This window comes from Maniola hyperantus, chromosome 15 (assembly GCF_902806685.2).
Source record: "Maniola hyperantus chromosome 15, iAphHyp1.2, whole genome shotgun sequence".
NCBI classification, from domain to species: domain Eukaryota; kingdom Metazoa; phylum Arthropoda; class Insecta; order Lepidoptera; family Nymphalidae; genus Maniola; species Maniola hyperantus.
Window position 1 is genome coordinate 11,828,326 of NC_048550.1, and position 15,783 is coordinate 11,844,108.

The 15,783-nt window shown below is 34.8% G+C and overlaps 2 protein-coding genes across 11 annotated transcripts in view; both read left to right on the top strand.

Annotated features, from left to right (window-relative positions):
* The window catches only part of LOC117988924 (4-hydroxyphenylpyruvate dioxygenase-like), a 326,462-nt gene that overhangs the window by 299,096 nt on the left and 11,583 nt on the right, over positions 1 to 15,783 (top strand). The window lies entirely within an intron of this gene.
* Ypel (Yippee-like) overlaps positions 1 to 15,783 on the top strand; it is a 129,710-nt gene that overhangs the window by 55,823 nt on the left and 58,104 nt on the right. For 2 of the 10 annotated variants that reach the window (XM_069503669.1, XM_069503670.1), the window contains exon 1: positions 7,500 to 7,833. The exons of 7 other annotated variants lie outside the window; for them this stretch is intronic. Coding sequence is in view for 1 of the 3 variants with exons in the window: in XM_069503667.1 (XP_069359768.1) it covers positions 7,783 to 7,833 (51 nt within the window). In the remaining 2 variants the exon portion in view is untranslated. Of the gene's footprint in view, positions 1 to 7,495; positions 7,834 to 15,783 lie in introns of those variants that run through there. One more of the 10 variants, XM_069503667.1, reaches the window with a different exon arrangement.

The window sequence follows — 15,783 nt, forward strand, 5'->3', positions numbered from 1 at the left end:
TCTCTCGCGTATTGTATTACGGATATAGCACTCACACTAATGCAGATGGCAAACGCGGGGTGCGGCGGGGCACGCAACCCACTGACACCTAAAAAATGCTATTGCTACGCGTCTTGCGGTTAAGTTCAAGAGCGACTATTTAATTGGTGCAGACTATTCCAGCTTTTAAAGGGAACACAGCTTGACACGGAAATTTGTTTTTATTAACTTATTCCAAAAGGTTTGCGTTAATTGACAATTCTAAACTCGATATTTTAATCATTTTCCGCATTTGTACTAAAATATCTACAATCGATCAAGGTTCTTTGATGTCTTATTACAAAGCATTGTATTCAATACCGTTCAATAGGGTGCAAAAAATGGCGGCAATATAAATTACACGCCCAATCACATCGAGAAACCACAAAAAGATGTAATTGAGTCCTTGGCAACAACTAACAAGTTATACATATCTCACACCCGGCTTTACTTACGTGTTTAGTCGACGAAAGCCCGACTAGTTTCAAGCCCATCCGGGGTCCTTTTTCAAAAGGACTCAGTTCGCGTACGTGTAGCGGTTATGCCTGCGCGCCGCGATGGATAGGTGGATGGGTTCGAAACTAGTCGGCCTTACGTCGACTAAACACGTGAGTAAAGCCGGTTATGAGATATGTATAATGGAAATCACTCACGATAGTTTAACTTACTATAAAGATATAGATTACTTCCAGGAATACAAAATAAATTGCATCAAGTCCATGCTGCACAGTTGGATACGAAGTGTAATACACGTCGTATTGAGTTATCCGACCGTGTCTATCCATTTTAATAACGTAAGTGGAAAACAATAATAAATTCAAGGCCGTTTCGTTGCAGGTATCGTGTGCTGTATCGTTTTGACACTAACTCGATATCGATTTTCTTTAACGGACAACACACGTCATATTTAACTGTCAATACGGTATTTGACAAGTGACAACTACATTCTATGAAATTCTGAAATGTGACGTCACATCATAATTACGTACTTTTTTAGTTTAATCGATAATTTGAAATGGTTACTACACTTAAACCTAGCAAAGGACGTGGATTTTATTTATTTTGGAAGATTCTCTATTCAATAACCACTGAGAAATAATTTATCTTAAATATATAAACTGAAAAGGTGACTGACTGACTGATTGATCTATCAACGCACAGCTCAAACTACTGGCCGGATCGGGCTGAAATTTGGTAGGCAGATAGCTATTATGACGTAGGCATCCGCTAAGAAAGGATTTTTGAAAACTCATCCCCTAAGGGGGATAATAGGGGTTTGAAATTTGTGTAGTCCACGCGGACGAAGTCGCGGGAATAAGCTAGTTTTTGATATATGTAGTAAAATACCCAATCCCTTAGATAATAGACTCGCACACCGAGGCTTCCGTAATACAGAAGAAGAAAAACGATAAAAGTTACTTTTGCTATCTGTTGCTCTACTTTTATCATACTTTTCAATAATATAATTGTCCATCTGACACAAAATGTACTAAGTTTCTTTTTTTTTTTAAAGAATATTAGCCAAGTTTATCAGGCTGACTAATATTCCCCTTTTCCCCTCCAATTAAGCGTAAAGCTTGTGCTAGGAGTATGTACGACAATAGTGCAACAGGCGGGGTTTGAACCGGCGACCTTTCGGTTTTCAGTCCGCTCCTTCAACCGTTGAGCTATCGAGGCTCTATTATATTCTGACAGAAAAATAAAAATTGACCACAACATACTCGTAAATTGTGAGTTTTTGTCCACATATTCGTACCTTTATCTTGAAACTCGTAATTGCTTTAGTATGTAGTGTGTACCTGCACGTAGGTGGACGTAATATGATAATTTTATCGGTTCCTTGCTACTTGCAGGACATTGTCCGATGGGAAGGTCGTGCATCGTCATCGTATATCTTCACTCCCACAAGCATTGTTATGTTAGTCCACTCACTTAGCGCGTCCTCCTCAACATGATCTTTAAAAATATACGTCTTATCTTTTACGAGGTGAACGAAGGTGGCAGAACATTAATTATCTACGTTGTGCAATTTAAACTTGACCTTGTTCCGAATATATATACATGTATATAGTATATAAAAGAAAATACTGACTGACTGACTGATCTATCAATGCACAGCTCAAATTACTGGATGGATGGGCTGAAGTTTGGCATGCAGAATGCAGATAGCTATTATGACGTAGACATCCGCTAAGAAAAATTTTTTGAAAATTCAACCCTTAAGGGGGTGAAATACGGGTTTGAAATTTATGTAGTACACGAGGACGAAGTTGCGAGCATAAGCTAGTCTATGTATATAAAAGGACAAGCTGACTGACTGACTGATTCATCAACGCACAGCTCAAACTACTGGATGGATCGGGCTGAAATTTAGCATGCAGATAGCTATATGCTATATTATGACGTAGACATCCGTTGAGAAACGATTTTTGAAAATTCAAACCTGTGATGTGCTCTTTGTAAAGAGTAGGTGCATCCACTAAGAAAGGATTTTTTGAAAATCCACCCCTAAGGGATGTAAATAGAGGATGGAAGTTTGTATGAAAGTCTCTCATTTTTAAGGTTACATCGATGAAAATTGCTATACAATATACAGGCTTTCGTTTGAGAATAAAAAATAGGTATTTCACGATTTTTGAAAATTCAACTGCCAAGGGGGGTTAAAAATAAGGAATGAAAGTTCGTTCGAAAGCCCGTCATTTTTGAAGTTTTTTCCATGAAAATTGATATTTGGGTTTTCGATTACCTATGTCTGGATTTTTGAAAAATTTACCTCCACGTCGATTTTCTAAATTCCACCCGAGCGAAGCCGGAGCGGGTCAGCTAGTACTTACCTACTAAAGTGTGTAGATGAAAATATGTGTGTATTATTTCCCATACAATCAATCGATTGGTGGTGGTGGAGTCAATGGCTTCAGAGGCGTAAAAAAACAATCTATTTCTGATTCACGGCCGGACAAAGAACTTTTTACGTCGCAGATACTGAAACTGTTGCGACCGTGACCATGACGTGAGAATAATTATCTAGAACCTTGAAGGTGAAAAGTTTGCTAATCTCAGTTCACCTCAAGTGTTTCTAAAGTTACAAAATCATATATCTCACCACCTGGGTGTCTGGTGCACTTCAACCGTCCGCTGTGCCAGATCCTTCTTTCCACGCACGTGCAAACTGTGGAACCAACTCCCATCGGCGGTGTTCCCACTAGATTACAACATGGGGTTATTCAAGGGGCGGACCAACAGATTCCTAAAAGGCCGGCAATGCATCCGCGGTTCCTCTGGTGCTGCAAATGTTCATGTTTGCTCATCACCTAGCATGATATAAAGCGCGTACGCATCGGACCAGAGTTTTTTGTTACGCGTGTCAAGTTCACGGCTAATTGCTGCCAATGTGGTGCGTGCCAGCATTTCCAACACGAAAGCGCGACCTTTCACGAGCGTGATACGGGAAATGTGGCATGAATATTTAATCAGGTTTACCAATTAGAGTGCTGTTAACTGACGTATTTTTGTTTGCACTTCCAAAGCTGGATAGAAGAGGGCTTTACTTTGAGAAAGTCCATAGACATAATCCGCTAAAAACAGATACATCTGTATTTTGTACATACATAAGTACAACGTTCAGCATGCGCTATGCACCGGTCGCCTACCCACTACTGCAAAGAAATAGAAATGAACATTTACTCATCCAGTGAATCTACCACGGGTTCGGAATGCCCTTCGAGAAGAATAAGCAAGCAACGTGGCGGACGCATAGGCAGGAAAAGCAAGTAATACCACACAAATCTTCCCAGATACATTCTTCATCAACTCTCACAACTCACAACAGCAAGAGTGCATCATGCACTCTTGTCGTCGTGACTTGTAATAGATCTTGGAGGATTTGTGCACTATTGTATTCACAGATGAATAAGTTGCGACTCCGACAACAGACCTTGGTCTGATAATCTGGTTGATTACAATATTACGTCGGTACACTAATAACAACTTGCCGACCAAGTTGGTTAACGATTGAGATGATCCAAAGGATCTCTAAATGCACTAGATGATTCTGAAAACAATCTTGTTCTAAGAAGCGGTCAAAATTGAATTGAGCGGTATGAAGCGGACACCAAACCAGGACCATCAAGTTAGTAGAAGCGAGTTCCAGTTAAACATATAAAGCTCGTTGAGATGATGATCAGTCAACGTGACCATGTAGGATAATCTGTCGGACGGTTACGTTAAATTGGAACTATATCGGATGGAGGGATCGTCTAAAGGCTGGACATATTTTAACCATGTGGGTTTAAGATAGAATTGAATAGAATACATTTCTATTCAAATAAACTTTTACATGTGCTTTTGAATCGTCGAAATAATTTACCAAGAAAGTTTAGACTAGGTACGACTTGATCGAAAAGGAAATGAACTCTTCTAAAACCTATGTGGGATGGATAATGCAAAGTGTATTGAAACGTCTGTTAACATACAGCTAGATCACGACACTGTATATGACATAGTAAGTAGTTTAAACTTAAACAAATACATACAATACATACACAACTGTGAGCCGCCGCGGTCCGATAAGGAGCTGGCGATAAGAGTTGTTATTGTTTTGATGCGCGACACTGTACATGCTGTGTTGTGGTGTGCTGGGACGTCACTGATTACATATCCACTTATGCGCAGTTACGGATATTAGTTTTGTCCTCAATTCGCTGTTTTTAGCTCTTTTTATCCAACTGCGAGACAGCAAAGACAGGGTTATATTTTTCACCCTAAACCCCAGTCGGGTTCTTTTTAGGGTTCCGTACCTCAAAAGGAAAAACGGACCCCTTATAACACTTTGTTGTCTGTCTGTCTGTCTGTCTGTCTGTCTGTCCGTCTGGCTGTCAAGAAACCTACAGGGTACTTCCCGTTGACCTAGAATCATGAAATTTGGCAGGTAGGTAGATCTTATAGCTGACATTTGGGGAAAAATCTGAAAACCGTGAATTTAGGGTTAGATCACACAAAAAAAAAATTGTGGTTATGAACTAATAATTGGTATTTTCAATTTACGAAGTGAGTGACTATATCAAATGGGGTATCATATGAAAGGTACCTTCACCTGTACATTCTAAAACAGATTTTTATTTATTTTTATGCATCATAGTTTTTTAATTATCGTGCAAAAAGTCGAAAAAATACGACTGTAGTACGGAACCCTCATTGCGCGAGCCTGACTCGCACTTGGCCGGTTTTTTGAAACTTTTTGAATGACTTGTTATTGTTACTCTTCTATAAATATCGCTCTATGAAGCTCTTCTATTTCAAATAGCATTTAAAAAATATATTGGTAAGTTTAGTCCGCTCGGCCATCTGGCATCTTTTTCTAACTTCGTACGAGGTTTTGCTCAGTTGGAACTAAAAACCACAAACCAAACTAAGAAGATGATCTACCTATTTTATGTATTACTTATGATTATTAGGTACATTGAGTTATTGGCAGAATTTGTAGTATTCTCGCTAAAACTGTGTTTAACCAATGGTTGAAGATTACTAAAATAATCATTAAACAAAAACATTTATAGTGTCATGGTGATACTTTATGGGAATTTTGATAACATTTGGTACATATTCGTAAGTGTATAGAGAAGTTTCATATTAAAATATTTTGTCCTCCCAACGATTTATATGTACTAGTCCTCCTAAATTGTCCGTAGGTACCCAATGCAAATTTTGGCAAGGGAGTTGGCAAGCATGGGAAATTTAGGACTGGGGCATTTGTAAGTTAAAACATCTCTACAATTTTAACAAACTTGTCGGATAATAAAATCAATAAACTGAACACACGAGGCAAAGTTGAAATAGGTCGCAAGTCGCAAGGGTCTTTATATATTTGTAACAATGAAGTGCTGAAGGGCTAATATCGTGAGCGTGTGCTGCAATTTGCATGCTAGCACGAAGGGCAGCATTATTAATACACATATCAATGTTAATGTAGTATAATGTTTCATACAGTTTCATATTTACAGAAGCGTGCATTTTGTTTCTGTTTCCGCTGAAATATTTCCTGGAACATGAATACCCCGTCCAAGTAATGCCCTGTTTTTGCAAATTCAAGTTTCTTGTTGGTTCCCAGAACTATGTAAGTACATTCAATTGTAACGAAAGTCAGAATATATCGTTACAAAATCAGATGATTTAAGTGTTTTCATCTCCAATGATGACGATATCACGTAGACGGTGCTTTTTAAAAACTGCTTAAATAATTATTTCATGCTTTTTGAGATGTATTTTATGTCAATGTCGCAGATTTTCAATCTGTTTTTCAACCTTGATAGGACGTATTGTACTTATCAAAAACAAAATAGATACATAAACACAGATACGTAGACATATTAATATTATGATTTGTTTAATCTTTTTACTGGAAAAACGTTTGCTTTATAAATACAAGTTACCTAATAATGGGTGTTATCCGTTACATTATCCGCGTGGAATTGTGCTTTTTTAAATCACTTTTTCAGACGTTCTTCCACGGAAATCGTGTAGGCATATCTTCAAAATGTTTCTGAATTTCATCAATATTAGTTTATAGGTTTGGCTGTGAAAATGGAGTAGTAGTTTTTAAATGAGCAAATTCTATGCTGGATTGAACTCTTACGAGATCTATCAATTTGTGTGAACATCGCAATTGTCGTGATTTGAAGATGCCTGCCTAAAATTTTGGTCAAGCTGTACCCTGTATCTATTGGTCAGTATATTTACCGTATCTCAAATTCCATTGGATTGATTTTGATCACGGTCAGATCGACTATTGATCTGCTAAACATACGTCTCAATTGGTTCAGTAGTTTTTGCATAATCGCACACAAAGCAGATAGAAAGTAAGACAGGAAAACGTTATTTATGAACTCTGTGCCACACATCGCCTAGCTGTCCCGGCGCCTCCTCCACCCCTTGAGCAATTTAAACTAAGAAAGAAGAAAGAAATAAAGAAAGAAAGAAAACTTTTATTTGATCACTGCACTACAATAAACCTTAAAGCTAATTAAATCAATCTACATAATTAAACTGATACCTAAGTTAAAAAAAAATATATGTATACTATATACACGTGTGACCAAATATAGGTCTCCCACTCAGCATCATGCCCCAAGCAGAACAGACGCTGGAATAAATTGTGTCATGGCATCATGTGTGGCACAACCCGGAAGTTTCTGGTTTAGCATAATGCTGATCTTTTCCAAACAAAAGAGCATATAGCACTGATTTCAGCTGGGAAACTCTCCACTGATTCAGGTGCATAGGTACAGCAGATAAATTATTTTCATTATTGTAAGCAATTGCTACTAGAAAACAATAGTTTTTATTTATTTATATTGGAAATACAATGTGGCAAACTATACCTACTCGAATGTTTACGTGTTCATTCACTTCACAAATCACATGTGCGGTGTGGTGTGCGTGTGGCGTCGTTGCGCCTGCGCAGACGACTCCACGACCGAGCCCTCTTTGTTTGTTGACAAGCGGCGTTGAGCTCGCAGTGCGCCGTGTTGTTGTTTTGCTATATTTCTGTTTCGAGACGAGAGCGAGACTTCGTGCTCGCGTCCCGTCCGCGGCAGACGTGTGAGCGGTTTTGAAACAAATCCATAGAACTTTCGTTTTTTATTTCGTCTTTTATACAAGTTTGACTCTATAAATCTTCACAGTGCAGTTTATGTTAGGCTGAAACCTTCTTCGTGTTGAACCTACGCTGTGAATAGTGAAGTTTTGTGCCTTGCTCTGCGATTGTTTATGATTGTTTCTACGTTAACTAAAATTACCCTTTCGCCGTTGTGCCAAAAGGTAAGTGTACGTTTCTATTTAGTACTAGCTGATCCCCGCGGCTTCGCCCGCGTAGATTACGGTTTTTAAAGATCCCGTATAGCCTATGTCACTCAGGAATAATGTAGCTTTCTACTGGTGAAAGAATTTTTAAAATCGGTTCAGTAGTTCTAATGATTACCCCCTACAAACAAACTTAACGACATTACCTCTTTATATAATATAGCTGATCCCCGCGGCTTCGTCCGCGTAGATTTAGGTTTTTAAAGATCCCGTATAGCCTATGTCACTCAGGAATAATGTAGCTTTCTACTGGTGAAAGAATTTTTAAAATCGGTTCAGTAGTTCTAAAGATTACCCCCTACAAACAAACTTAACGACATTACCTCTTTATATAATACTAGCTGATCCCCGCGGCTTCGCCCGCGTAGATTTAGGTTTTTAAAGATCCCGTATAGCCTATGTCACTCAGGAATAATGTAGCTTTCTACTGGTGAAAGAATTTTTAAAATCGGTTCAGTAGTTCTAAAGATTACCCCCTACAAACAAACTTAACGACATTACCTCTTTATATAATATAGCTGATCCCCGCGGCTTCGCCCGCGTAGATTTAGGTTTTTAAAGATCCCGTATAGCCTATGTCACTCAGGAATAATGTAGCTTTCTACTGGTGAAAGAATTTTTAAAATCGGTCCAGTAGTTTTTGAGCCTATTCAGTACAAACAAACAAACAAACAAACAAACAAACAAACAAACAAACAAACAAACAAACAAACAAAGTTTTCCTCTTTATAATATTAGTGTAGATAATACAACGGGCCGTGCAGCAGAAATCGTAATATTTTAATTTCGCCATAACTTCAAAACCAAACGTCCAATTTTAATCATTCAAAGACCAAATATTATCTCCATAAACTGTTCTTAGTGATGAAATCATTTATTTTGATAAGGATTAATAGCATGAGTAAAATAAACGCGTTTAAATGTAGTCCAAAAAAAATTCAAGATTTTTAAATAAAAAAATGGTTGCTGTGCCTCACTCGACATAGATGGGTATAGTGTGTCGCGGACTTTTTGTAGATATTTATAAGATCTACAATTAATTAGAACATTTTATGGTTCTATCTTTTATAGTTTAGGCAGCGTACGCAAAATAAGTAACTTTTCTGGTTGATTTTTTACACCTTGTGTCCGAAAAACCCAAATATCTTACGGAACCCTATTTTTTTCCAAAATAAAATATAGCCTATGTTACTCGTGGATAATGTAGCTTTCGAATGGTGAAAGAATTTTTAAAATCGGTCCAGTAGTTTTTGAGCCTATTCAGTACAACCAAACAAACAAACAAACAAACAAACAAACAAACAAACAAAGTTTTCCTCTTTATAATATTAGTGTAGACAACGGGCCGTGCAGCAGAAATCGTAATATTTTAATTTCGCCATAACTTCAAAACCAAACGTCCAATTTTAATCATTCAAAGACCAAATATTATCTCCATAAACTGTTCTTAGTGATGAAATCATTTATTTTGATAAGGATTAATAGCATGAGTAAAATAAACGCGTTTAAATGTAGTCCAAAAAAAATTCAAGATTTTTAAATAAAACAATGGTTGCTGTGCCTCACTCGACATAGATGGGTATAGTGTGTCGCGGACTTTTTTGTAGATATTTATAAGATCTACAATTAATTAGAACATTTTATGGTTCTATCTTTTATAGTTTAGGCAGCGTACGCAAAATAAGTAACTTTTCTGGTTGATTTTTTACACCTTGTGTCCGAAAAACCCAAATATCTTACGGAACCCTATTTTTTTCCAAAATAAAATATAGCCTATGTTACTCGTGGATAATGTAGCTTTCGAATGGTGAAAGAATTTTTAAAATCGGTCCAGTAGTTTTTGAGCCTATTCAGTACAAACAAACAAACAAACAAACAAACAAACAAACAAACAAACAAACAAACAAAGTTTTCCTCTTTATAATATTAGTGTAGAAAAAAATATTCAAGATTTTTAAATAAAAAAATGGTTGCTGTGCCTCACTCGACATAGATGGGTATAGTGTGTCGCGGACTTTTTTGTAGATATTTATAAGATCTACAATTAATTAGAACATTTTATGGTTCTATCTTTTATAGTTTAGGCAGCGTACGCAAAATAAGTAACTTTTCTGGTTGATTTTTTACACCTTGTGTCCGAAAAACCCAAATATCTTACGGAACCCTATTTTTTTCCAAAATAAAATATAGCCTATGTTACTCGTGGATAATGTAGCTTTCGAATGGTGAAAGAATTTTTAAAATCGGTCCAGTAGTTTTTGAGCCTATTCAGTACAAACAAACAAACAAACAAACAAACAAACAAACAAACAAACAAACAAACAAACAAAGTTTTCCTCTTTATAATATTAGTGTAGATTATTTGTACGTTTTCCTTTACGCAAACATTTATCATTATGTAGTATGTATTTTAATCCATGTTTTGTCAAATAATGTAACTATCGTTAATAATTTTTTTTAAAATTTTAATCTAGGTAATAATAATTATCTTTTACCCATTATTAATATTTTGTCTCCTTTATTAATATTATGGAAAGAATATAATAATCGACATTGAATAATATACCCTTGATCATTTGCTAATGTACAAATCACCTGTAGGTGTCGATATATTATTAATATTTGTTTGCTGAACTCTGAAGTGTCAGTAAATATGCACCGACTATTTAGGTCATATTAGATCTTTGTAAACTACCCACATTTAGCAAATAAATACATTTCATTTCATTTCATTAGTAATAATGATTAGGGCAATTAATTAGGCTGTTGCTTACTGTAGATTAATGAAGTTAAGTGCATTACTACTGTTAAATCAGCTTCTTTGAACAAAACTCCATCACTGATTTAACCTTATTAATATTGTCTTCACCTGTGGTCTCTACCGTGTCTTTTTACAAATATGTATTCAGATTTTTTTAATAATTTTTAGACCGTGCAATTTACATATATATCCCAAGACTAAACAACTAGTCCTCCCATTAGATTAGGATTTCATCGATTCCCATTTTTATTTATTTCTTGACAAGAAATACATACAATGTATATAATATATCAACGTATAATTATATACCTACACTGTATGTATTTTTCATTTCGAATAGTCCAATCCACTAAATTTATTTTTCTTTAATATTACTGAAACTTTACACTACTAGTACAAGGACTTGTCATTATTTCGCAAACATGAAATACCTACCTACTTAAAATGACTCCCTGACTTGCTTTCATAATTTGACATCTAATTCAGAGAATTATTGTTTATATATTTTTTTTGAGCACTTCTTTTCCTAAAAAAAATAACAATAATTTATCATCTACCAATAATAATTAAAATCTCATCAGGATTATCTGTATAGATTTCCTGATGAGTATTAAATATTTGCATGCTAGATATATAGTAGAATAGGAAGTTATAATTTATTGTAAACATCCTATGTACTCATATACAGCAAATAAATTATATTCTATTCTATTCTACCTATTCCTACTGTAGGATTTCACTTATCGCTAATGAGATTCACGCTGTAGATGAACAGTATAAAGCTGTATCTTCGGCTCACTTTAGATACAGTTATTTCGGCCCGTGCGTCGTCGTCGCCGTAAAAGGCGCCATGGTTACGGTACTTCATAATGTCTGCTCTGGTTAAGGTTTACTGTACACGATGCATGCCGTCTGCATTTATTTTAATAAAATTATGTTAATTAAAAATGTTTATTTCATGTAGAAAAGCATATACAGCTTATCACAAGTTGAGAACTGAGATCTATAGCGTATTTTTACTTAGAGTTAAAAGTAAAATGAGACAAAATGTGAAAGACATTATCTGTCTCGTTTTAACTCTAAGTAAAGTCTTGTTTAAAATTCAAAATCTCGTTTTAGTTTTAACCGTGTTCTGAGTCTGAGTAAAAAGAATACGGGTTTATCTTTAACTGCACCAAAATATCTCTATTTAAATAATTTAAAAAACTATAGATAATGAAAAAATTGCCGCTGTGAATTGTTCTTTAGTTTTCATTGTATTTTTCATTATTTGTGATCAAAAAGGGAGTAGGTAACAATAGAAGGAGATAAAAAGGCTAAAGAGGCAGAGTAAAAATATTGATGAACTTAGAGAATTTAGTTAACTAACGAATGTAATAATAGCATTAAATAGAGCTTTGTGCTGTAAACGAGAGTAACCTCATAAAAGTAGTTCAAGATAAAAATAAACACTAGAGTGTAAAAAATTTATAACACAGAGAATAGGCTTAAAATGATAAACTTAACGAAGATGCTAAGATATAACTATAGAAGTTAACAATAAATAAGAGCTATAAATAAAAAATAATGTCAGTACTCAGTAGGTACTGGCACCACGCTCAACACAATACGGCTTAAAGTATTCAGCTAAATATGTTAACAGAATACACAGTGCTTTGTGTCGTCTATAAACCGCTTAACATTCAAAGGAATTATATCGATCGGTTATGCACAATAGCCATTGACAATAATTACTATTCATAACAGTGGAGCTTGAATATTTTAACATGCAAACAGAGAAAAGAGTGGTGCTGTCTAACTGATTGTAAAAATTTATTCGTAGAAAAATCTATTTTACTTTAACTAGGTACCTTTCGAACCAATAATAAATGGTCGTAAACTTTTACTCGTAGAAAAATCTTTTATACTTAAACTACCTTTAGAACCAATAATAGATAAATTCTAAGTGATTTCTTCAACAAAATTAGGAAAATATATAACTCTTTCGCAATCCATTTGAAAATACTAAAAATATGTACCAACTTACTTGACTGCATGTAATATTTTGTTCTTGATTTTGATTTAACAATACAAAAGATGGTCCTATTAATTTAGGTAGGTAATGTTTTTTGCATAGCTTTTTTTCAATAAATTCATCATGCATGCCTATACATACGATAGCTTCTACGTAGGTTTTTAGACATAACGGTTAAACGCAACGGCTACAGCACCCATGGTTTATTTTTTATTTACACTTGTTTTTACGTCTTGTTGATAGAATTCATACACTATTTTAACCTAATTTTTATTTTATTTACGTTTTAACTAATTAATTAACGCAAATTATTTACGGTACATTACACAATGAAAATTTACATAATGAAAATTTGTTTGAATTTTTGTGAAAATAACATAATGAAAAGCCCAAGTTCAGATTACAGTGAAATATTAAAGTAAGATTCAAATTCAAAGTAAGTACGTCATACTGTGTGTGTACCTGTGTACTGTGTACCTATTATGTCTGATAGTCAGAATGACATCGAAATTTGAATATTTTTGTATGAAGCCTGGCCTACCTATATATCCGCCGTTTTTATTTTTTTTCAAAATAACGGCCACGCATAAAACCTGCATCAATAGCTAGCATCAGTACTTAAAGAAGTATTGTATGAGATAAAATCTTCCAAAGAATCACGTTTCCGAGAGATAAGGTATCTAAGTTGTACAGTTCAACAGTCTAGCCAAGTACAACTTTGATAGTTTATATCTCGGAAACGGTAGGTTTATATTTAGGTATGCCAAATTTTTTAAAGTCCTTTGCTTATCGTGATGACCAGTGTCATGTTTGGTTTAACAGCTTTGTGGAGTTGGAGCAAAAAGTAATATAGTACCTAACTCATGAGTCTGTAAACAGCTTTATAATAACGGCACTTGTATCGATGTACCTAACATGTCCAGCGCTCATTACTGGTCACGCTAAGATGAATCACCTTTTGACCGATTTACTGCCGTGCTTTACTTGAACGGTAAACGCAAATGCAGCCGGTATCCTGGAGCCGTGTGACGTCGGCATAATCGAAATCTATTAACTAAGTAATTTAGTAAAGAACTAATGATGCCCGTGTTATATTACGACAAAATTGGATACATAATTATTATGCTAAAATTCATCTAATCATAAACTTGGGAGTCTGAAGTAAATGTTTGTTGTGATGTTTAAAACGGAATCGTTATTCCGTTTCCGGATACAATGTCAATGTTCCTAGTTTCTTGCTGTCATCATACAATACAATAGTGTAAAACTATTATTGTTTATTCTTGTTTAATTTGGTATCTAGGAATATGAAAATATGAAAAATAATATTATATAAATTATCAATACATGTCACTAATTATTCATTGTAAATTAAATATTGTCAATATACTAAGAGTGACATTATATTAAGCTATTGTCAACATACAGTTGGCAATAGCTATTATGTGAAATAATAATGTTGTGTAAACTGACAATTTAAGTCGCTTATTATTATTGTAAATTATTAATATGTAGACCATCAATGTCACTGATTTTATTATTGTAAATTGGGCGTGTCAACATACCTTTTGTCAACAAACCTAAAATAAATAATGATTAATATTAAGATCATGTGATAGTCGATATCCGCCTTGTTTGCGATGGCAGTGTTATAAAAGTACCCTACCTCGACAGAGAGGGAACAGTCTTGTATCGACAGCCCAGAGCAAACACAGCGGACCTTACCGAAGTTAAGTATTCTTATATTGTATTATAATGTAATGTAATCATTTGCCTTTTGTAGGTTACCTGTTGTAACTGTGTACCAAATATGTACCTACTACTTTACTCAACGTTCTAATGTTTTAAAAGATGTGTGTTATGGAGTTTCTTTGCCCTTTCTTCTCCATGACTAAACACCTTAGCGAAATGGGTGGTAGATTCATTTTAATATAAATAGATCAATGCTGAACAATACAATTCAATTATTATTCGACTTGGTTGGTTTTACTTCTGTATTTATCACCTACCCTCTTGTGCTATTTATTTTATACATTGAGATAAAAGTAAACACTAGGTTGTTAGCTTCTAATTATTATAGAAGCTTCAGATGATTAGGATTCTTACTTTGAAATAATACAGCAGATGCTTTGCTTGATTTTTAATTACTTAGTATTTGGCCTTACCTGACAAATAATTGATAAATGATAACTTTCATTAGTAATCATTGGATTTAATTTATCATCACTATTAAAGCCCACTGCCTTAACTTCTCCTCTCTTTATCTAAATCTCACATCAGAAGTGGGATACGATAATTCTTTTCTTGTCGAAATACTAATACTTTTCAAATGCTTTTAGCAATCGTGGATGCGGCTTCTCCTCGAAGCAACAGGCTACTGCCTGTCATCGGCAGCACTTGGTATTGGTGCCCGATGATCACAAAGCGATGGGCAACGCTGTTGTCAGCGGCACTTGGTGCTGGTGTGACACCGCTGATCGAAACGTCGCGTCGCTCCAATTGTGAAAGATAAGTGAAGTTTAATTATGTGCTGCTTTAAAGTGATCTTAAAACCACGTTTGTGGTATTGTTTCTATGAAAAAGTTTTTGTGAGGGTAATCATAAAAGATTTTATTTAGTTAGATAAACCACGTGTTGTGGTATAATTTATTTGGATAAGAATAAGTCTAGTTAGAGGTCAGATTGGCCGAACGGTTTTTGATAAAGTATATGTAGATGTGAAATCATTTAGGACGTTATGATATACCGAAACAAAAAAAAAACAAACAAATCAGTACGTTTGCTTTTAAGAAATCGCACCGTACTTACAGCTCAAAACTTGAAGAAATTAACTTATTCTGATTAATTAAACTTAAACATAAACTACATTTATTTATTTTGCTTCTTAAAATAATTCAACTATTTGTCTTTTCTTAAAACAACACAAGAGATTGTCCATTCGAACAATTTTGTCGTTCAACTAATTTCCTTTTCTTAAAACAACGCAAAGCAGATTACCTGCTCAAGTTTTTTTCTGTTTAGTAATGCTATCAGAACATTTTAATTTTATAAATACCTACGTTACGTGTTATCAATTTATTCTTGTTTTGAGTTGGTTTGATGTACATACACTACACTTGTTTATAAGACATAA